General features: G+C 42.7%; 1 protein-coding gene across 1 annotated transcript; it reads left to right on the top strand.

Annotated features, from left to right (window-relative positions):
• Positions 1–564: 564 nt before the first annotated feature.
• LOC108680916 (proline-rich protein 36) lies at positions 565–22,266 on the top strand (the record flags this gene model as incomplete). The annotated part of the gene is made up of 13 exons (XM_018169847.2): positions 565–739; positions 4,290–4,388; positions 9,152–9,190; positions 12,931–12,957; positions 13,347–13,389; positions 14,445–14,814; positions 15,013–16,473; positions 16,780–16,836; positions 17,190–17,401; positions 17,550–17,908; positions 18,335–18,496; positions 19,617–20,089; positions 20,378–22,266. Coding segments are annotated over 13 exons (5,140 nt in total), but the record flags the coding sequence as incomplete, so codon positions are not given.
• Positions 22,267–22,708: the final 442 nt, after the last annotated feature.

Below are 22,708 nucleotides of genomic sequence, written 5' to 3' on the forward strand. Positions count from 1 at the left end.
ACAATTATGAGTGTTATCATCTAGTTATTTTACTTATATAAATGCGGTTCTAAATACGAGCTAGATAGGACAGCAATAGGAGATATTGTGAGGTAATATACTAGCATATAACGGGTATAGGCTCAGCTGTGTTGGTGCGGGCAGTTGGGAGCGGTGGCCGGACACCGGGCGCCGTAAACCTGTTTCTTGACCAGCGAACATTCCTGCGCAGCTGCCGTGCAGCGCTTGTCCTCTCCCTTCACTATACGGGGCTTTGTCCTCACTCTTCGATAAACGTAGCACTCGATTCAATGGCAAAAGCTTATGAAAGATAAGTGAGAAAAACCTCCGTACAATACAATAAATTTTATAGAAAATAGGTGGGAGCTTAGGATACATTGTCTGTGATTCTTCCTCACTTAGTCCCTTCCTTATCTGTGTTTTGTCCTCACTCAGTCCCTTCCTTATCTGTGTTTTGTCCTCACTCAGTCCCTTCCTTATCTGTGTTTTGTCCTCACTCAGTCCCTTCCTTATCTGTGTTTTGTCCTCACTCAGTCCCTTCCTTATCTGTGTTTTGTCCNTCAGTGAGGCGGAGTGTGACCAATACTTCACTGAAGACACATCAGTCAGTGAGGCGGAGTGTAAACAATACTTCACTGAAGACATGTCCGTCAGTGAGGCGGAGTGTGACCAATACTTCACTGAAGACACATCTGTCAGTGAGGCGGAGTGTAATCAATACGTCACTGAAGACACATCCGTCAGTGAAGCGGAGTGTAATCGATACGCTGCTTGCAAACGTGAGAGGAATTGAGCGTTGCCGCAGCGCCAATCGCTCCCCGAGCTTCGATCTTTACCGTCTCACTTGTTGCCTCTTCTGTCGTCGCTTTGTTGAAACGTGCAGTCTATTGATCGAGCACTCCCGTGCCTGCACGCGCTGCTCCTGCTTATTGACAAATTATAACCTGGCCATAGTGTCCTGGTCCGATTTCATGATAGATGGTTTAGAAAACTGTAATAAATCATTTTTTATATGAATAATTTATGAGATTTCTCTAATGTAACCGCGATATTTTAAAGCAATATTACACCCGACATGAGCCTCTTAGGGATTACTTTGAGAATTAATGTAATGCACAGCCCTAGCGTGCAGCTTCCCATAGTAGGGCGAGCAGGCAAGCAGTTGTTAGGATATATTGATAGAGACAGCACTTGAGGTGAGTGCGTACGAGGCTATTTGTAACATGAGAGAATGGCATTCAGCTGCGCATCTCACACGCTCTCGTCAGGAGAGTGCCTGCTTCTCGTCCGTGTTGTGGACACCTCTTGGCATTCGTTTACGCGTTTTTGTTTACGTTTTTCGTTCTAAGAGACGCGCGAGGATTTTTTTCGTTTCAATAAACGCGTAGATATACGCGTTGTTTTTGTTTACGGATTTTACTTAGTCCGCTCGCTATTCGCTTTTCTTATGAACATATTTTACACGAAAATGCTCTAGTCTTTAGGTTTCATCGACTTGAATTCATTTTCAATTAGTTTTCTCAACAAATCATCCAGTATCTTAATTATTAATACATTTTCCAATTAAGTCGAATTATGCCTCGCTCATATTCCAACGACGTTATTTTGTATTCACATATTTTCCGTGTCTCCTACGTGTCCGATTGCTAGGTTGTTCCTAGACTTGCTGTGATTTATTCTAGTCTAACGTGTATGGTGTTTACTGAAGTTTTTTTAACGTCCTTACTTTACTGTTGTTTTCATCGTCGATTGTTAATTTTTGGGGTCTGCCTATCGTTTTCACACGATACCACAAGACTGTTTTCCGGAATTCAATATTCATTCAGGTAATCCAGATTCACGAGATCGTTTCACAAGTTTCCGGAATAACATGTTTTCCGATAATGTGACATGTAATGCCACATTATATTATTGATGGTCTGTAAAACACTATCACTATAAACACGCTTTAAAACACTGTCTACCCTATACTTTTCGTTGCTATTCATACCATTTTATGACTAATTTATCGTCAGAATTTCTTTCCTCATGCTCTTTTGATGTGCGTTGTACCTTGACCGTGCGTAACATGACATGAAGCAAAGAAGCGCAGCCAAGTTGCTGAAGAGGACACTAGTCTTCCTGCGTCCAGTCAGCCTCTCAAGCTAATTCTCCTCAGTGTCCAGGGCCATCCAGTGAAGACTGAAGAGCGAGCGGCCTTCTTCCTCTTATGGCGTTATTCTGTTACGCTTCTTCCTCTTATGGTGTTATTCTGTTACGCTTCTTCCTCTTACGGTGTTATTCTGTTATGCTTCTTCTTCTTATGGTGTTATTCTGTTACGCTTCTTCCTCTTATGGTGTTAAAGTGAAGACTGAAGAGCGAGCGGCCTTCTTCCTCTTATGGCGTTATTCTGTTACGCTTCTTTCTCTAATAGTGTCCTGTTTCGTGTCTAATTCATGTGGTATCCTTGTGTTACACTGCGTCTGTTTCCTGGCCTTTTTATCTTTCCTTCACAAGAGAATAATTCCACAAAATGATCATTTTAGCACTTGAAGCGCGTGCGCGGTTGAATTTCACCCGACATGCGTCAATTCACCCTGGCAATAGCTAACACATTATCACGCAATGAATTAAGCTCGTGCCGAATGAATTCAATTGTTCTTCCTCCATCCATGTGTTAATTTTCATCTTTTATGTGGCCGGTGACTGCTCCTGTGGCGTCCATGTTAATAAACGAACAATAAAAGTACTCAATTGCCGTAATTGAGCTTGTGTAATGCATTTGAGTTGGTGTGCAATCCTGATGGGCGAGCCGTAAATCGTCTCTAATTGCTACATAATCCGGACGCCGAACTGCTCTTCATTAGAGCGGGCGCCTGTGTACCGGCTTTGTTCTTCTGCCTCATGGATCAGTAAAGCTGCTTGTTCACAATGTCCAGGCTCGCTCCCTGTGCTGGCTTGCTGCCTCCTAACTTATTAACAGTCGCTGCATATGCGCTGCTAAAAATCATTGATGGATTTGTTGATGCGAGCGCCGTTATGCTTCACCAATTTGCTATGCTTTTGCTTTTTTTCATTTGAATTTATCTATGAATTTTTATCTTAATGAAATACTTGTATGACTCATTGTTTGAGGAAACGATGATTATCCGAGTATAAAGGATTCAATCGTTTGTTTGCGTGAAATTTTGCAACATTTTTAATAAACCTATGATACCTCAAGCGCGAACTCGTACTAAATTTGTTTTCATTTAAAATAAACTCAAAGAATCTATTCAATAGCTGCTCAGTGTTTCCGGTTAAGCTCTGACGCACGGCCCGTTAATAAGGCATAAACGTTGAGAAGGCTCTTGTGGCGGCAATTGTGTGGAGAGCAATATTGAGTGTTTATGATGGTGCTGGTGCCACTGAGCATTGACTCAGTTAGAAGCGCTCTCAGAGGCGTCTCTCTCTAGGTCCTAATCGGCCACTCGTCTGTAGGACCATCGTCCAGCCGGCACTCGAGTGCTGCTATCGCTATTCCTCGTGGCTACAATTGTGCAAATCTTCCTAATGAAGGCCCTGCATGAATGCGCAGAGGGCTCTTCAACCCCCCGCAGTCTCCTGCCTTATTAGCTCTTTGATGCGCTGCCATTCACCTATATAGGTCATCTCTTGTGCCAAATAACCTCGGTCGATTTCCTGACTTTGTTTGCTCTTGCCAGAATGTGTTACATGAATCGCTTCCTTTTTCCCATGAAAATTGTCATACCTCGCATGAGATTACTATGTTGTTTATTACCTGTTGATAGTGATATTTTGAGAACGCTATCTATTCATCAATACTCGGGAGATTCAGAACAAAGTTTCTGTTCATGCAACGCAGAACGCTCTCCATGTCCCGCATTTAAATCTTGGACTCAAGTGCAGGTTTGCGCGGCAAACAAGACAGTACAGATCCATGTGAGAATATGACAAGCGTTATCTGGAGTGTGTGTGGGAGGTTCTTAAGAGTCTCTTCAGGTGTCTCTCAATTGAGTGCCTGATAAGATACACGACCCTCCAGATCAGCTACACATAAGTGCTCTTATCTGCGGGACTCTTCCATGCACATTGGTCTATTTGCTGTTTTGTTCTTATTTCAATTTAAACTGCTCTTCGATATCTTACGTAATAAATGGTTTTTTATGTCAATGTTTTTACGCGGTAAAGGTAACATTCAGAATTTTTTACGGAATAATTCAGATTTTGTCTTACGGCTTCTTCTCAGCTCATTGTACATGTAATATTCTATTTAAGCATCCTAATATGATATTTATCCTTGTTGCAGCGGTGCGTGCGTGCTGCAGAAAAGGCCGGCAGCCGTATCCTGGACCCTGTACCCGAGCGTTCATCCAAGAGCAGCTCTCGTCGCAGCAACCATGCCGGCGTCAATGCCATACAAAATGGATATTTTCATTGTATATGCAGCTCATGGTACTCAATCAATTTCATACGTAACGAGGATGGGATTGTATCTTCAGAAAATGCAAGTTGATATACTATGGGAATATCGTGCCATATAACTCTAAGTCCTCTCTCTTGAAAGCAAGGCTGAATTTGTACCAGTGTGTAAAGCGTATCTGTAGCATAGATAAAGTTCCTAATTCAGGTATGTGAAGAATTTTCAGTTTAGCTTTGTGATGTGAAAAGGATGTCACAGAGTCGTATGGTATATATGATACGCTCGTTTCATGATTTTCGACGTTTAAATCCTCCGAAGCTGCATAACCATTCATCTTCTGCAATTTATTATTTTTATTCTCAGATTTCTGCCCAATTCACCTCTATATAACATCGTCGATTGTTATTTAAATATTGCTTTACGTTTGAGCTTATTTCGGTACGTTTGCATCCGCATTATTCTTTCATTGAAATCTATGCCCATATGAGGCATCCTTAACACTAGCCCCTTGTGAATCAATCTTAAAATATCGTCCCGGTCTATTATGTTTAACCAAACAACATAATAATGACATAAAATAGCCTGCTATGACATAAAAATAGCCGGCTCGACCCAGAATCTAATCGCACTACTTTCTGCTACGAAAAACTTGCGCAACTGCTGCTAATGTCGTAAATATAGTATAAGCGCTTATATTGTGACTTTTTAATCAGTTGAGCTCGAACTTGTTCTCGTTAGAAAAGTCTACGTTCTAGATGATGTTAATTAGTGAGGCATATAAATATAAACAACTAAGATATTTTTTCCTAGAATTATTCAATTACACGGATTATATAAGATTATAGGTACATCGCGCAAATTTATTATGTGCAGCTCCGTGAACGCCAATCAAACATTTTAAGGAAGCACACATGAACGTCGTCTTTTTGCAATAGTTTCTCACAGAAAGACAAGTGGGATTACCGTCGAATTTCTATTAAATACTTTCTTTCTGCGAGTGATGTCATTCATCCCGCGATGTATGACGACTTCTGGCTAATGATGTCGGCTTGGTTTAATAAAATATTATTGACCTGTTGATAAAAATCGTTTTTATTTATTCTACGATGAATATGGCTCATGGTTGGCCTTCTACTCAGCGTAAGTAAATTTCAAATCTGAGCACAAATAAGCTAACACTGGCGCCTTTTTATAGCGTTAATTGTGATTGTATTCTAGTTCACTGTGCGCGGAGGATCGATCATATCAACCATCTGTGTCATTACAGCGTCGAGCGCTATGTAATCGCGGTTAATAGGAAAAACAAGAGCAGGGTAAGCTCGTCTGTTTCATCGTTCTTTTCACCCTATGTTCGGTTCATTCCGAAACGCTTATTCTTAATTCTATCATCCGTATTTGAGGTATTCTGGTCTCGCTCTTGGCACTCACGGTGCGGACGTTGCACTCTCCTCATTGAATATCTCGAAATCCATTCGGCACTGTCACTTGTCGCACTGAACAATAAACAATTGTTCTGTTGTCCCTTGACGAGTTTGACGGCATCTTGACATGTGGTGTTGATGCGTCGAAAAGCTTATATAGAGCCCGCTGAAAGGTCGCTTCTCAGTGTCTCTTGTGAGCTCATCCAGTGCAGATGTGTGACGCTCTCCCGCGTCTATTCTTCTATGACCTCGACATTCGACGCTTACCGTGTGCCTGAAGCGCCTATGCCTCGGATTTTTTTCGGAAAAAACATTACGATTTACAATCTAATTCGTCTGTGCAATTTAGTCCTTAAAGGTGCGTTTTTTGTAACGTTATATGTATCTCATTCGTGTTACATTTCCTGTTTGTCTTTAAATTTGCTCTTCATTCAAGATTACGAGTTCTCACTGAGCAATTAGTATGTATGTTGTAGTATTAGTACTCAAGCTGCAAAAACAACCTTTTGCGGCTTTGAGTTGTGCAATCAATGAAGGTAACTGCTGATGGTAATATGAGATTTTAGTCAGAAACTAATTTATTCACTAAACTAATTTATTGCACGAACGGGTTGTTGCGCTCTCCAATGTTGCACATTTTGTCAACGTTAGCACATCCCACTATACTAACGTTTTGCTTGTTATTCAAAAGTGCTGTCAGTTCATCTGCTGTGAAATTTAAATTGTATTGTACTGCCTCTGAATTATTTATAGGTCTCACATAAATCAAGTGTATTGTAAGAAACATCTTATAATTCTTGGACCTTCCACATGTACGCGGTAAATAAGAAGTTGCGAACAAACTTACATTTATTAAGTTTAAGAAGGTTTCTACTCTTTCATTGCACACCAATACATAGTAATTGTATGGGTGTGCAATGTCAACTTGTCTCGACACTCGATTTATTTGAAATAATACCTGCGACCAATTTGACTGCTGCAATCTTATGCAGTCCTCGTTGATCCAGCTTCTTGCCCCTAGGCTAGTAAATATCTTAATATTACTTGGCATATCTCATTATGGTTGGCAATAAATCGTATGCTGCCAAGGAACTTGAGATTCTCTAGGAACTTGGCTAAGGAATTCCCTGCTGCATGACCTGCGCAGGCTACTGAGTTTACTGCCAATTTCAGGGATTTGAGCGCAATTCCAATTAGGGTAAGGATATCGCGTGACTTAGTGAGCTGTGTCGCCGTTTATGAGTGTCATTATCTCTCTTATGATGATGACACTTAGCTCGTCTCAACCCTCACTTTACTCCCTCTTTATGTGAGCTTTAGTACAGCTCTAAAACTCTCCAGCTTGATACACTCAGAAAATTTATTGGGTCGTGTTGTCCTAATTGTTATATATTCACTTCACTGATGTGTCCTTTTTCTGGGCAAAACTGGAACAGGTTGACCCACACAGGGTGCAAAAAGCGCATCGCTATTTAAACAAAATTCATTTCTCGGAATGTAACGTCCTTACCCTGTCAATGCACAACACCCTGTCTGTCTTTGGATCACTTCGAAACTTCGATTTTATCACGACTCATGAAACATTATTTACTTTACCGGTACTATTTTTAAGCACTTCACGCTAGTGTCGCATACATGTTGACAATTCGCCTTATTTGACAACGCGACTCTAAGACCTCTTGCCATCAGTGGTAAACTGATGCACACTCAGTACCCTCGTGCTAAGAATATAATAAATCAGAGAAACAAATATATTCTCTTCTTTGATTTTGCAGCTATACCAATGTGCGTTTTTGCTAAATTTGCGTGTTAAAAATATTAAAATCATGCTTAAAAATAAGTAGTCAATTAAACCAAAAAGAGCGTTCTTTTCTCTGCATTTTCAGCACTACTAATGTACTTTCTGGGCAAAAATTATGTTCTAAAAATATTAAAATTTACTCGAAAGGCACTTTTGATGATGGCATTTGCTGTCATTACGTACATGTGCAGCTCCTTATAGCTTGTGCAGCTCTTCATTGTCTGTGCAGCTCTCCATTGTCTGTGCAGCTCTTCATTGTCTGTGCAGCTCTTCATCACAAGTGTAGCTCTTCATTGTCTGTGCAGCTCTTCATCACAAGTGTAGCTCTTCATTTCACACCTCCATTGCTGCCATGTATATCAGTTAGCTTGTTGTTTGAAGGCAACGAAATTTTCAGCAGACCCTGACGTGTGTGCCTGAGGATGATCCCCTTTTACGAGGGTTCGAGAGAGTGGACGTCGAGTGTGGGGGGAGTGTCTCCGAGAGGGATACGGCCGCGTGCGTTTGAGTGGTCCATAACAGGACTTCTCGCCACTCTTTTGATGGCCAATAAAGTGCTCGATAGCCTGAGAATTGGGAGTGTTCTGAACACTACACACACTCACGCGAGCCAATAATATATCAGGCTTCTTATTCCTAATCTGTTTCACGTCGATAATTGAGTTCTATCACGATTTTACTTCAATTCTAATGCTAAGATCAGCTTTGAGGAGGATTGAAGTTTTCAATGACGGGTATTTTTTAGTTCGTTTCTCTCCGCGACCAATTGTTTTACCCAATAATTTTCACTTTGGTATTGGTTTGTCATTGATGTTTAATGTCGTTGTTGCACTTATGTTAAACATGTGAACATCTGTTGTGATGACCATTGTGATGACCATAGCTATGCTCGCTATCATGTCATATACGAGGTCATATATAGCGTGATGGGCTTGACCGGCCGGTATAAGTAGCCTGCGCAAGCACTAATGAAACTTTCTATGAGTGTCATTCGTTGGTCAATGATCGCACGCTGCCGCTTATAGGTCATCTGCTGGCTTTGCTCTGCTGATGACTCTTAAAAAAGGCAGTAAAACTTGGCGACAGCACCGCTACAGCTGACAGGAAGCCATAAACTGCACAAGGTGATCTCGTAAAAGCCACGCAGCCTATTCCTGTGCTCACGCTGTCTGGCTACTACTGAGCCAATGTAATGACGTAATCATTTGCTTGCATGACACGTCCTCTTATCTGGCTGTCACAAACACTCGAATTTGCGCGTTAAATCTTAGGGATTCAGTGTAAAATAATATTCAAGTGTAATACATTTAGATGGTTACCCTCATTTTAATCTGCGTTTTCTTGATATTCGACTTTGAAAAGCTTTAAATTATAATTTTAAGCTAGTAAGAATAGTCAAGCATTATCAATACCCGATCCCTTAGTCTTTTTGTGAATTTTCAATATTACCACAAGAGTATTATTTATTTGTTCTTTGTATAATTCGTTAAAAATCCTCAAATTTCAACGGTTGTTGTTTGTTTCAGGGTGGTGGGAGTCACTCCAGTTCGGAACAAGGCTACATTGTAAGTATATTATTATAATAATACTATGACATTGACACATTTATCTTATTTATTCCGTGTTCATAGAGTATGCTTCTCTGCAAGAATCAATAAACTCAGATGTCTGTATTGCGCAGTTATTTTCATGATGAATCCAAATGTCATCGTAGTTTCGAGTTTTCTCCTATCGGTTTTCTCTTCCCTGGCACAGTTACATTAAACACCGAGTGTCATAGCTAATGCTATGTGCAATGGTCATTGATTTAGTTAATTTCAAATAGACCGTGGCGATTGCTCCCATGCATGTTGAATGATTAGACGCTCGACGATGTCGTGGACATCTTGGCCTGTCGTGCACGGCATGTTCGGTTGCCTGCAGTCGCAAGCAATTTATGCAGTGTTTTAGCGTGCAGGAAACACCTCGTCAATGAAAACGAACCAGGCTTTTAGCTGAGCAAACGAGTTAGTGGATCTTGTGTTGAGGTTAGCGCTTTGACCAGAGGCTGCGCATCCTGATTGCATGATGTTCTCTCAACGCTCGTAACGACCTGTTAGCTTTCATCGTAATGACCGCCTTATGGGCCATTACTTGACTCGAGATTATAGAAGGCGGCTGTTTAGCTGGCGCTAGTGTCGTCGTTTATCTTTACTGATACACGCTAATATTACCTCATGTTCACTTAGCCTCAAAATTAAAGAATAAGCTAGAGTGAAATCTTGACTCTCAAGAATGATGTTTGTTGACTATGCTCATAATGCGAACGCTCTCAGCAGCCTCGTGAAGTAGGCAAGTTTGTGTGCTAGCCACAACGGCGAAACTTTAAATTGGTTCGTTTTACGACCACTTCTTGTCATGAAGCCGGTTACTATTAAGCTTGCTAAAGAGTGGTGTCAGTTAAACTACGGTCTGTCATTACCTTAACTATACACGCTCCGCTTCGAGCCTTACAACCACAAGGGCCGCTAAATGCCGCCTCGACCATCACGTTTCCTTCCTTAGCAACCACACTTCGCTTTTTCTCGTCCTAAAGCTAACCATTTATGTTCTGTCAGGTCAAAAGCTGCGCATCCTTTACTTCTTTTATCTAAAATCTTTTTTGACGAATACGCAGAAAGGCTTGTATTTTTTCTTATGGTTCAGCTGTGATAGTTCAGATAAATATATTAATTTGGATTTAATGCCTTGATAACCTCGAGGATTTAATCCGCGGTCTTTTTGTACGAGATGCAGATTTGTAATTAAAACGGATTCAGCATAATATTAACTAGTTAATAATTTGTAAGTTAGTTAGCTTTTCCAAGTTAAATCTCGATTATACTTAGTTACTTTGCCATGTCCTATTTGCTCTCTTCAGTTAGTCTTTCGCACTTCTACATAATAAATGTGTTCTTTATTACACGTATAACCTTTAATATTATATTTATACTCTCACATCAAATTGTTTTACACGCAAAATGTCATAATTCTTTCGAATAAACTGAACTGATGGCTATTAAGATTGATGCTTTTCTGTGAATCATCCATTGCATGCATGGACGCCCATAGTTCAGCGCGAGAACTTGTCGGAGACGCGTTTTGAATGTTCCGCGTTCTACTGCCGAATAGTTGTAGCCTGATAATCGCCACCCATGCTGTCCAACATGACACCTTGGACTCCATTTTTGCGCCAATTTATAGTCTTGCTTCCCTTGTCTTCATTTTGCACAACACGCGCTCGTGGGATGTAGACATGGGTCCTGAAGCGACCTCCACCCTCTCATTCAGTCGTTTGAAGCTCACTTGTTGGGGCTCGAGTGCGGTAATGGTCCTGCTGGACTGTTGGTTCATTCTATTGTGCTTCAACTACTCAAATATCTGTACCTCGTTCATTAAACGCTAAGCGCTACAATAAGAGACTATTATACTACACGTTTTTTTTCGCCTTAGAGAATTGTGGTCATTCCTCTTTTGCAGTTTTGCTCTCGTAGCGTTGATGCCTGCTAGCTTGAATATGATGATGTCTTGAATTATCACGAACTTGAACTGCATGGTACTATCCAACAGGAAGACATCTTCATAAATCGTTGCATCATTGTCACTATACACAATGGGCCATCTTGTTCCGTAACCCACGAAATCTTGGCTCGTGAATACAGAATAAGTTGCTTGCCGACAAATACATTGAGAGCAGCTGCATGTATGCTCACGCGGCGCGAGACGTAAACGAAGTGTGGTCCCTGTCGTTAGGAACCCGCCTCCCATTGCGACCCTCGTCGCATTAGAGCGGATGATTCGCTTAGTTACAGATTTGATTAGAGCTGCGCCCCTCACACTCAACCCTCTGTTCCATTTGTTGGTCTGCCGCCTCTCTGAGCCCAAAGCTTGCTCGCTTAAATAATAGCCTATATCTGCCGCCTCATAGAAACAAATGCTTATGTTGGGTTGGTGGTGTGCTGTAAATGTTCTTCTGGGAATTTATGCGAGGAAACTATGAAATTAAATGTATGCGGGATTAGTTTTTTGAATGAGCGTAATTTTATCTCTAAATATATAAAAAAGATTAATTAAGCGTCTCCATGATACATGAAGGTGAAGTTTATAAATAAAACAATAAACGATGATAATCGGAGCAGCAGCGGCTGGCTAGGTACCATGTTCTTAAAGCTTACGTGAGCTTTGAATGGAACTGAGGGCAGTTGAGAACCAACGTCTTATGGTAATAGCATGGGCTACCATTGACAGCAGCTGCTTTAAACCAACATTGTGGGGTGAGAGGCCGTGTGCTCTAGCCGTTGTGCATGGTCCTGAACGTTGTGTCTCTTCTCGTAAATAAATTTTAATGGCGGCGAATGGACTTGGGAAATTGCCGCTTGTGAGCCTCGCTATGTATTCTATAATAATGCGTGAATGTTTGAGACAGGGTTCATTTATATTATAGCTTATACACCTTTTATTTGCTATTTTCAAAATGAAACAGGGTAGATTAATGAAAGCTGTCATTGGAAACCACATTTTCTGTCCGCATTACCGCAAAAAAGTTGTGTTAGACAGTCTTATTACAACCATTTACCGTATGCTTCATCTTGTAATTCCTGCTGTTCACTTATTGTACATCGAGAAGGAACATTAACTGTTAACTAACGCTTCAAGTTTTCAACAGTCTCTCGTGATAATAACATGCGTTATTATCATCTTTGCTCCGGTCTCTGCACGACCATTCGGCGTCTGGTGTATAGCCATCACCAAATGATTAGGTCTGTGACTGGCCTACAGCTGTCACCAAGAATATGTAATCGTGTAATTAGCGCAAAGGTCTTGATTTGTGCGCGTGTGTATATGTGTGTGCGGCGATCGTTCTCGCGTGAGCTTGCCACCACGAAGCGTGTCATGATCTGTCACAGCGAGCCTTGATAGCGCCACCCTGCTCTCTAATTTGATCTTGGCGCACACGCAACGCTATGCTGCTCCGTCTGTCCTGTGATAGCCGTGCACACTGCAGACTTATTACACTTTTGTTTCTTCGCCGATCATTGGAGTTATTTAGTATTGTATATCGGAATGTTTTTCATGAGACAGTGTGAAGAAGTTTAAAAAATCATGTGGTTTCTTTCACTCAGGTCATCAATCATTGATTTTCTTAATATTTCTAGGATGGGAATTCTAGTGTTACCATTGGTTTTATTATGCGTTATCGTTTCGCCATTAAAAATAGTGTAAATTCATTATTAATTATGGAAAATTTGCAGCCTATGATTAATGTTTTATGTTTTTTACCTTGCAGTGTGACAGCGAGAGTGAGGGCGGCAAGGTGAGTACTATAGTGAATTATTTGCTGTCGTTATAACTATACGTGCCATTAAATTATGCAAACTAACTTGAGTGATATTATGTGTTCATTTCACCGGTAAATAGTATATTCATTTAGTTAATATATTGTGAGTGTTATTTTTATAATATACCCATTTAATGAAAATATTTACAACATATTTACTGTTGATTAACACTTCTGTGCGTGGTTCATGTTAGCAATCTCAATATCGCATACATCGGAGAAAAAAATTGGAATATTATTTAATTATGTTTTATATGATTAAGTTTATATTGCCATCAGTAAAATAATGCGTACGAGTGAAAATATTGCGTTCTTCAGTAATGAATAATGCTAGAGAATTTTCTGATGGATATCGCTCTTCCCAGGTGTCCGATGCTGAATCTGATCTCTTCCGCGCAACGAGTAAAGGTGAGCCTACATTTTAAGACTTTATTTTCATCAATGAATGAGCTAGAGCGCGAGTTCATTCGGGTCATTTTTATCACGATAGAATATGAATGAAATTTTTAACAATTTCAGGAGAGCAATGTTCCTTAGAAAATCGCGCAGGGTCTACGTCCCAATTAAATATTTTTAGTTTCTACGTTCGTTACCGTGATATTTAACTGTCAGCGCAGGAGCGACACCGATTATTCTTTTAATTAATTTGTTGTACATATCTAATTATTTGGTTATTATATGCAAGTACATTTTTCGGGCTAGGATGAATATATACTCTTCCCACACTTTTACAATTCTTAATCCAAATATACAATTCACATTAGCACTTTTTCTATTAGGGTCCGTGACGATGTTTTCAAGCAAATAATCACATATAATTGCTATTATTTTTAAATTTGTCTTTTTTTGTACGTACTTACTAAAAACTTCGGCTAAGCTTACAGTGATCTGCCAGCATCTCACTGCTCTGATAACTCTTGTTAGGATTCTTCCGCTAAAAAGATATTAGCTTTTCAAATGCGGCCTTTAATGTATATTGTAATACCAGTGTTTTTCTTGATTACTACGTAAAATAACGCTATCCCAATAAGATTCAACATGTTATACGTTGCCTTGAAAAATACAATCTTTTCCTTGCAACGTCGTTTTTGAGGACTTTTTAGTTTCATGTAGCCTTAAAAATTCCCTTTATAATTTAAAAATTTTTATGTAATCGTCTAGTTTGTATTTGGCTTCGAAGAACATGTACAAAACGTCTCTAATTATTGTTTATGTCTCTATCATACACAAGACGTAGATATTTGCTATGTATCCAAAAATGCGCGATTCAAATTGCTACTCCATTCACATGTGCGATCTTACTAAATTGCTGTTTTTAACGTTCTTTTAGTTGGTCTTTACATGCTTATAGTTACTCTTGCCACAAGGTAGAAGTTAAAACGAGTAATTTCGTTCATGTTATCAGAAACATATTAGATGAGACCACCTGTGCATTAATTACATGAGGGTAATTATGTGCTCAGGTGGCAGCGTCGGTGCGAGTGGAGCTGACGAGAGCAGCAATAGCACAACTGCGTCGAGCGCATCTGTGGGCGCTGGTACAGGCGGGGGTGTAAGCCTCGTACCTCCTGCAGCTCTTGGCTTAGGTCTTGCCAGGGCACAACAACCAACACCAGTGTCTCCTCCACTGCCTCTCGTGCCTGTAGCTGCTGCTGCTGTAGCGCCTCTTGACGCTGTCACCGCCGCTCCTGCCAGTAACGGACTGTCGCCTCAAGGCACATCTGTTCCTACCGCTGCAGTTCCTCCTCTTGTTGTAGCTGCGGGTGTACCGACCGCTCCACATTCAGCATCTGCTGCGCCTACTGCGGCGTTGGCGCCTCCCCATCATTACTTGTGAGACTAAGCTTACGTTGCTGCTGTGCTTGCGCATGAAAATTGCTACTAAATGTATCTCCAATTCAATTTACTAGAATAATTCTTCATTGTCTATTATTATTCTGCCTGTAATTTATCTCAAGCTAATGGACATGATATTCGTATCAATTACAGATTTTTCTATTGCTGTAGTTCATCCATGATCATCGTTTACAGAAATGCTCCTGCCTATGGAAGCCGACCTTCCTTCCCACCGACGGCTGCCCCGAGCCACGCAACGTCTCCCGTGGACGTCAAACCTCCGCTGGACATCAAGCCTCCAGTGGACGTGAAACCTCCCCTCGATATCAAGCCGGACCTTAAGCCAGCCTTGCAACAAGATATTAAGCCTAATTTAGCTGACCTGAAACCTGCGTCTTATCCTGTGATACCAGCGCAGGCTAAGCCAACCCTCGCGTCTCATCCTACAGCGCCCGCACCTCACCTCACTCCTGCTCCACACTCTGCTTATCAATCGGTGCCTCCATTACATCATCCTGCGTATCCTCCGCTCTCTACCTCATCTCATCCAGCACCTGCTCCACCTTCTCTTCCTCCTCCCCAACACCCAGGGGCTGGTGCACCACCCCCATCATATCCATACTACCCCCCACACACCAGTGGCACCTACAGCCCCACTGGTATTGCCCAGAGCAGCTCCCCCGGTGCTCTGGTGTCGTGTACTGCTGGGGCCTTAACATCATCTTCGAGTGCCAGGTACAGCAACGGGCCTTGTGCCACCACGACCACCGGCAGCCTCAGCAAGTACAGTGTCGTGTCCCTGGTGTCTAATGGCTCCAGTGGTGGCAGCAGCAGTACAAGTACCCCAGTGAGTAGCGCTCCTTCAGTAACTCCATCAACGGGCGTCGTCAAAAATAATCACTCGAGTCACCATTCTTCACATTCATCGCAAGGAAGGTCTCCTCATCCTTCACCACGTTTACATTCACCTCATCACTCATCTGCTCCTTACCCACCTCCTTCCCAAACGTCCAACATATCGCAGCCTCACCATCTTTATCCGCCTCACTACCCTCCTGGGTATCCTACGCATCCCGCCACCACTCGGTCCTCGCCTCACTCATCCCCATACTCTCCTGCGTACAACGCCGGTCATCCTTACTATCCTCACCTCCAGCCACCCTCTAACCCTGGCCAACCCGTGCCTCATTACCCTTCACCAGACTCCATAAAAACAGAGCCCGGCGAACCTCAAAAGTCATCTTCTTCCTCAAAGCTTCATCATCCATCATCTGCTGGGTATCCTCCCTCATCGCTGTCTCATATCTCTCCTCAACATCACCATCATCCCCACTCATCTTCTCCCTCTGTACCACCTCACTCGCATCACAAGCACTCGTCCCAACACAGCACTACAAAAATCAAAACAGAACCTGGACAGTCAAGCGCATCTCATTTGCCTCCACCTAGAGGGACTCCCCCCACAACTCCGCGTGGTCGCTCCAATACTCCCACTTCACACCCATCCTCGACTGCCTCCTCCTCATCTCATCCTCATTTTCCTCCACATCCAAGTGGAAGCATCCAACATCCCCAGCATCACTCGGTCCCATCGCGTCATTCGCCCCGACACCTCGAGCAGCAGCAGCCGCCAACTGCTCCGTCCTCGCATTATGGGTGCGTTCCTCAATATTTGTAATCTCGTTGTTCTCAACTTATATCTAAGAATAAATGAACTTATATCTTGACCTTCGAATTCTGTTTGATTTATTGTGCGAACATCAGGCACTGATCATAATTGTGAAATTAGTGATTTATTGTGCGAACATCAGGCACTGATCATAATTGTGAAATTAGTTGTCAAACTTGTATATTGGTGGATTTGATCATTCATTTGAGATTAACTGTGTGAGTTCCTGTCGCTTTTTATTTCATACCTACTGATTACCTGATTGATTATCAACTTCTTTACCTCATGTGCAGATTTCACCCTACGTCTGTACAATCCCCTATCACGTCTCTCAGCAAACCATGGGCCAGGTCCGTATCCTTTTCTGTAAGGCCTCTTTTTAATCAATTCTGGATTGTAGTTTTCTGCCATGATTTAGTATAAAACAGTGATTGGTTTAAACGCGCAACTGATATCGATGTTGAATTTGACAGATTTGCCCTGGAGCGGATTTTAGAATAAAATTACAGATACATGCTTTAAAAACTCACCGTAACTGTTTCAATAAGCCTCTTGTTTACACTCACCATAACTGCTTCAATAATCCTCTGGTTCACACTCACTATAACAATTATGTAAAGAAACGTACCCACATTCCTTGTAATCCTTTCAAAAAGCTAGTACCCAGATCAGTCACCATAGTAACGAGTGATGTAACTTGCAGCCCCGTGTCGAGCCTGGCGAGCAGCAGTGCGGCGCGACTGTCCAGTCTGAGCCGAGGACCGGCTCCCCCCTTGGGCCTGCCTCCCCCATCCTTCCCCCTCGCCCCTCCTCCGGTCTCTGCGCCGCTCCCCCCTTCGGGGATGTTCGCTCCCTCTTCCCTCACCACCAGTTCGCTCTTGCCCTCACATCTCGCTGCTGCGTCAGATCCTCTTGGTAAGTCTCTTGTTCATAACATAATTATTATCTCTTCAAATTTTGATGCGTGCGTTAATACAGTGGCATCATGAACTAAATATCAATAAATGAAAAAAATAAAGCATAATAATAATTAATAATATTTCTAATTAAATATGGTTTGCAGTTCAATCAGATCTGCTGCGGCGTGAGCTAGATTCGCGCTTCCTGGCGACGCAGGACCGTTCACTGAGCGGCCTGGGGGCGGGCGCCCTGAGCAGCGTCGGCGGGCTGCCCGCGCTCCTGCGCACCGACGTGCACCATCACCAGCACCAACACACGCATGTGCATCAACACCTGCTGCCACACATGGGCCCTCATCCACCTCCTCCCAGCGCTTTAGTTCCTCCAACGGCTCCACTACCGCCGCTGCCAACACCTGCTGCTGCTGCGGCAGCTGCAGCAGCCGCCGCAGCAGCTGCCGCGGCCGCTGCTGCTCCAGCTGGTCTCTTCTCGTCTCCAGCTGCTCCGCCTACTCCATCTCTGGTGAGAGTTTATTGTCATCAATTCTCTTGCGGTGCAAGAGAATTTAATTCCTTGTATCACAAATTAACCAAGATTGTGAATGCAAAGAAAATTTTAACAAAGCTTGCACGTTTTAGAACATTTTAAATGAAAGGACAGTGATTGATCTTGACATTTCCGATCGTTTAATTTTCTCTTCTCTTATTCTCAATTCTTAGCAATTTACATCACATCGCATCACTCATTAGAAACTTATCTGATTGCATAAAAAATTCGAAATTTTCAACAATTAATGGCTTATTACAACTCACAAAAAAATTGTCTTCAATGTCTAAACTTCTTCAATCTACTTTGCGACTTAACCATCCCGGATCTTTAGAAAATCTGATGATAACGTTGTGTTGTGGCACAATTTCCTCTTTTTCCGTCAACTTGCGTGTTGCTCAGTTCAAGGAAGTGAGCAAGGTGGGGCTGGGTCTGGAGAACAGCCTCTACCGCAGCGCGTCCAGCCTGGGCGCCACTTACCCCCCCGCGCTGTCGTCTCACATCGTAGCGAGCGCCTCGACGCCTTTCGCTCCCCCGTCTCATCCCGCACCTTTGGCTCCAAAGGTGAGTGGTCATATCGTTTGGCATTCTCTCCATTGTGATTCATTAGTTTTATTTCTTTTACTGTTATTGCAGGGAATACGGTATATTTTTTACATATATACGAGTCTGATTCACTTTCCGCTTTCGGTTTCATGCTGTGTACTGCTTCGCAATATTACAGTCCCAGGCTTATTTTCAGAATGTATTTATCATTTTGTCCGTCTTATGAACGTCATATTAGTGTTTTTGGCACAAATTTATCTATCTTATACCAACGGAAGAAGTCCCCTCTTCAAACGAGTTAACTCATACCGTGCTCACATGTCGCTGCACTCACCAGAATCGTACGCTTTCCTCACTTTCATAGCATTGCTTTGTGATACACTCGTACGGTATTTGGTGCCGTTTACGAGTTACAGAAAGAATTTTGCTCGCGTCGATGTTTTTTGTTCACAGATTGGAGAGAGAACTCAGCGTAAAGCTGTGGTACGTGTGATCGTGTGACAGTAATTTACCTGCTTGCCTCGTTAAATGAATGGCTCGGTTCAAGCTGTCTGAACTAAAGATTAAGTTTCTAATTTAGAACATTATAGGATTTTTTTCTGGTCAAATCACCGTTTAAGTAATAATTTGGAGTATTTTCTCTTTGAAGTCGGTATTTGTTGTTTGTTGCGTTTTAATGGCAAACTGTTTTCAGATTTGGTTCAAGTTATGAATGACCCACTTGGGTGGTTTTTCAATTATTTACTGAATTTATCTAGCCGATCCTCAAACTCTTATAGAAAAATAATCTTCAAATCCTTGATATCAGACAACGCTTCAAATACACTCCTCCGTCAGCACATAAATATTTCCATCGATCAAATTTTTGAGTTGAATCTCGTGAAAGTATTATATATTTTCTTTATCGATGCATTTACCGTTGTAATTGATTCGTTTTTTGTACCCATCTTCCCATTTTCATCTTCTCATTTTCACGTCATTAACTGGATATTATTCACCTTTAAGCAAATCCAACAATATTGATGCTGCTGCCGATGTTAAGACAAATACCGGTGAAATCTTTTGTTTGACACCAAAATATCATATGTTACTTACCTATTCAGCATTCACCAACCAAATTTTAAACTTTTTCTTACAGAAGACTGGTCGGTGGAACGCCATGCACGTACGGGTGGCCTGGGAAATATATTACCACCAGCAAAAGCAAGCTGCGGAGAAGGCTGGAGCAGGAAGCAAACTTGCTCCCAATCCCACCGAGCTACTGCATCCACCTCGTGGCCTACCTCACGCATCCTCACCTTCAATGTTCACTGCCTTGAGACCTCCGAATCTTCCTCCGCCTCCGCCCCATTCCATAATAGGAGGACCTTCACAGCGATTTGAACCCACATCTATGCTGAGTCACGCGTCTCATCTGACACCATCGATCCCTGGCTTGGGAGGCTTGAGATATCCAACCGCTGGTCAGCCCCACGCCCCTGGAGCCTCGCATCTCACGGCTTCCTTCCACCATCCCGGCATGTCGCCGGCCATCTCCGGCCCTCCTCCAGGCTCCATGTTCTCCAGAGAAGGATTGAGTTACCCCACTCCTTCACCGGCTACCGATTGGAGGTTAGACTGCAGATCATTTAGTTTCCAATTTCTGGTTTAATACATTTGCGAATTTTTGTTATCCTTTAATTCAGATAAAAATAAAAATTTCTCATTATTTTACCACTTTCTTTACCAGATCTTGAGCTGTTGTGATCTTTTAATATTTTCTTGATGCTTGTGCAATGTGGATCAAATTAATTAACATTATACGATCCGAGGAAATGTCGTCATATTTCTGTGTCGCGCACGTATCAGAGCTTCCTATTGTTCGCTGGCAAACAATAACAACTAATTAATTTTCGACAGATTACGAGTGCCCGTTTCTTACGGTGGCGGCACTCCTTGGAGTCTCTACGAGCGACGTGAGGCCGAAGAGCGCGAAGAGAGAGAGCGCAGGGATCGCGAAAAGAAGCATCGAGAAGAGCACGACAGGAAAGAGAGGGAAAGAGCCGAAGAAAGAGAAAGGAAAGCACGGGAAAAGGACAGAGAAGAACGTGAACGAAAAGAAAGAGAAATGGAGCGCGAAAGAAGAGAAAGAGAATTGGATCGGGAGCGTGAGAGAAGAGCGGAACACGAACGAGAAAAAGCCGCTCGTGCCACTGAGGCTGCGACTGTCGTAGCTGCTGCCCCAGCTTTCATGCCACCTCGGCGAGAAGCATCTCGATCGCCTCTACGAGCCCCAGAGCAGCCTCTGGAAAACAATAAATCGACAGTGGCTACGACACTTCCTTCAACAACTCCTTCTTCTTCAGCTGCTCCGTCTGATTCTGTATCACCACCTGTGTCGGCCCTTGCCACTTCTACTTCCTGTTGTAGCACGACAGCTCATACTACAACTCCCAGCCCAGCTGTCGTTGCCCCCCAACCTGGACCTGGACCTCCCTCATCTTCTGTTTCAACTTCCACTATCCCTTCTGTGCCCACAGTTTCTTCACTTGCCTCGGGAACTCCAGTTAGCGGTACGTCGTCCTCTATCGTGTCTAGTAACAACAGCAATAGCAGTATGAACAGTGTTAGCAGTAACAGCAGTACATGCCAGAACGTTGTGACTACCTCACCGTGCTCTACGGCTGTCACCACCACGTTTTCTTCTTCCATTAAACCTTCTCCGACTGTCTCTCAGTCTTCTCATCATTCGAAATCAGATCACCGACCAGACTCGAGGCCTGCGTCACGGCCGAGCTCTGGTCCTAATAGTCGTCCTAATTCCAGGCCGAGTTCTCGGCCAGCTGATAGTCATCGTTCTAGGACGGACTCAAGGGATGATATTATGATAGTAGGTAGCAAAGAAGCTCCTCCTCGACTACCTCCTCCGGTCAGTATGTCGTCGCACTCTCTGGCGCCATTACCAATGCATCATCCTAGCGGTCAGTTATTACCTCCCCACACCATGTCCTCTGTCAGCCCTCTGGATAGAGCGCGATTAATGGGGAATGGCTACCATCCTGGCCCTTCAATGTGGAACGATCCCTTCAGAAGTGTGGACCCTTACAGAGCGGCAGCTGCTGCTGCACAAGCTAATTCTGATGCTCTAGCTGCTGCTCGCTATGAGCTGCTCAGCAGGGAACATATGAGAGACCCGCTTAGAGATAGTCTTGATCGGGCCAGAGAAGAACATCTTCTCCGCTCTAATCCTTTGGGATCCTTAATCCTCTCAGAACGTTACCGAGAACACCAGGCTCGTGAGATGTTCGAGAGAGAAAGACAATACGCTGCTGCTGGGTTCTATCCTCCATCGTCTTCTTCATTACTCCCTCCTCATCCTTCACAACATTTGCTGGGTTCACAATTCAAAACATCTTTGGGTCACCCCGGCCATCCAGGCCATCCTAGTCTGCACCCACACCCAGGGTTGAGTGGCTTGCATCCCTCAGTCACCCTTCATCTAGGCCATCATCACATGGCCCCGGGGATGCCTCCACCCCTCATATCCACTCGACCGCCCGATAAAAAAGACGAGCCCCGATGAAGCGAGCGCTCGCCCGGGCTTCCTAACGTAAATAGTCTTTCATCGTCGCTTGAGATCGAGTAATTTCGAGCGTATTTTATTCATGGCCAACCAATATTTATTACGCTATGCGGACTGTAATATTTGTATATAAAGTACATACTTTATAATTTATTATAAAAGGTAAATCTGCGACTGATCTGACGGATGTGCTTGTTACGAATTATTAATACAAATGTTTGTTACTTGTTGACTTTTAATCCTTCTTTAGATTAGTTTCAATCTTCTACTAAGCATGAAAAATTTCTAGTTTTTAATGATCACCTCACACTCGATTGCGTTATGTGTATCAGAAATCTATTAATTAAAGTGATTTAGTTTAAAGGACTTCATGGCCCTGTTGATGATGACGTAAAACATGTTGAGTTGGATTGTATACCGCTGCCGTTGTTACGAACTAACGACTGTTAAAGTAACACGTATCGAACAGCCTAATTTCATTCACGGAAAGTAATCCTCTAACCTCTGCTCGTCTCGCAGTCTAATTTTTTTTTCCTCGGGCTCTAGTGGACAAATGTTTCCTCGGAACAAGTAAATTTTTTCAGACGTTTTTAGGCTTAAAAGCAAAGGTTTTCCTAGAAGAAACTTTTATTTAGCGAACTACTTCTCGGATCCAGTTTGTTCGAGAA

This window comes from Hyalella azteca, unplaced genomic scaffold (genome assembly GCF_000764305.2).
Source record: "Hyalella azteca isolate HAZT.00-mixed unplaced genomic scaffold, Hazt_2.0.2 contig12323, whole genome shotgun sequence".
Classification (NCBI taxonomy): Eukaryota; Metazoa; Arthropoda; class Malacostraca; order Amphipoda; family Hyalellidae; genus Hyalella; species Hyalella azteca.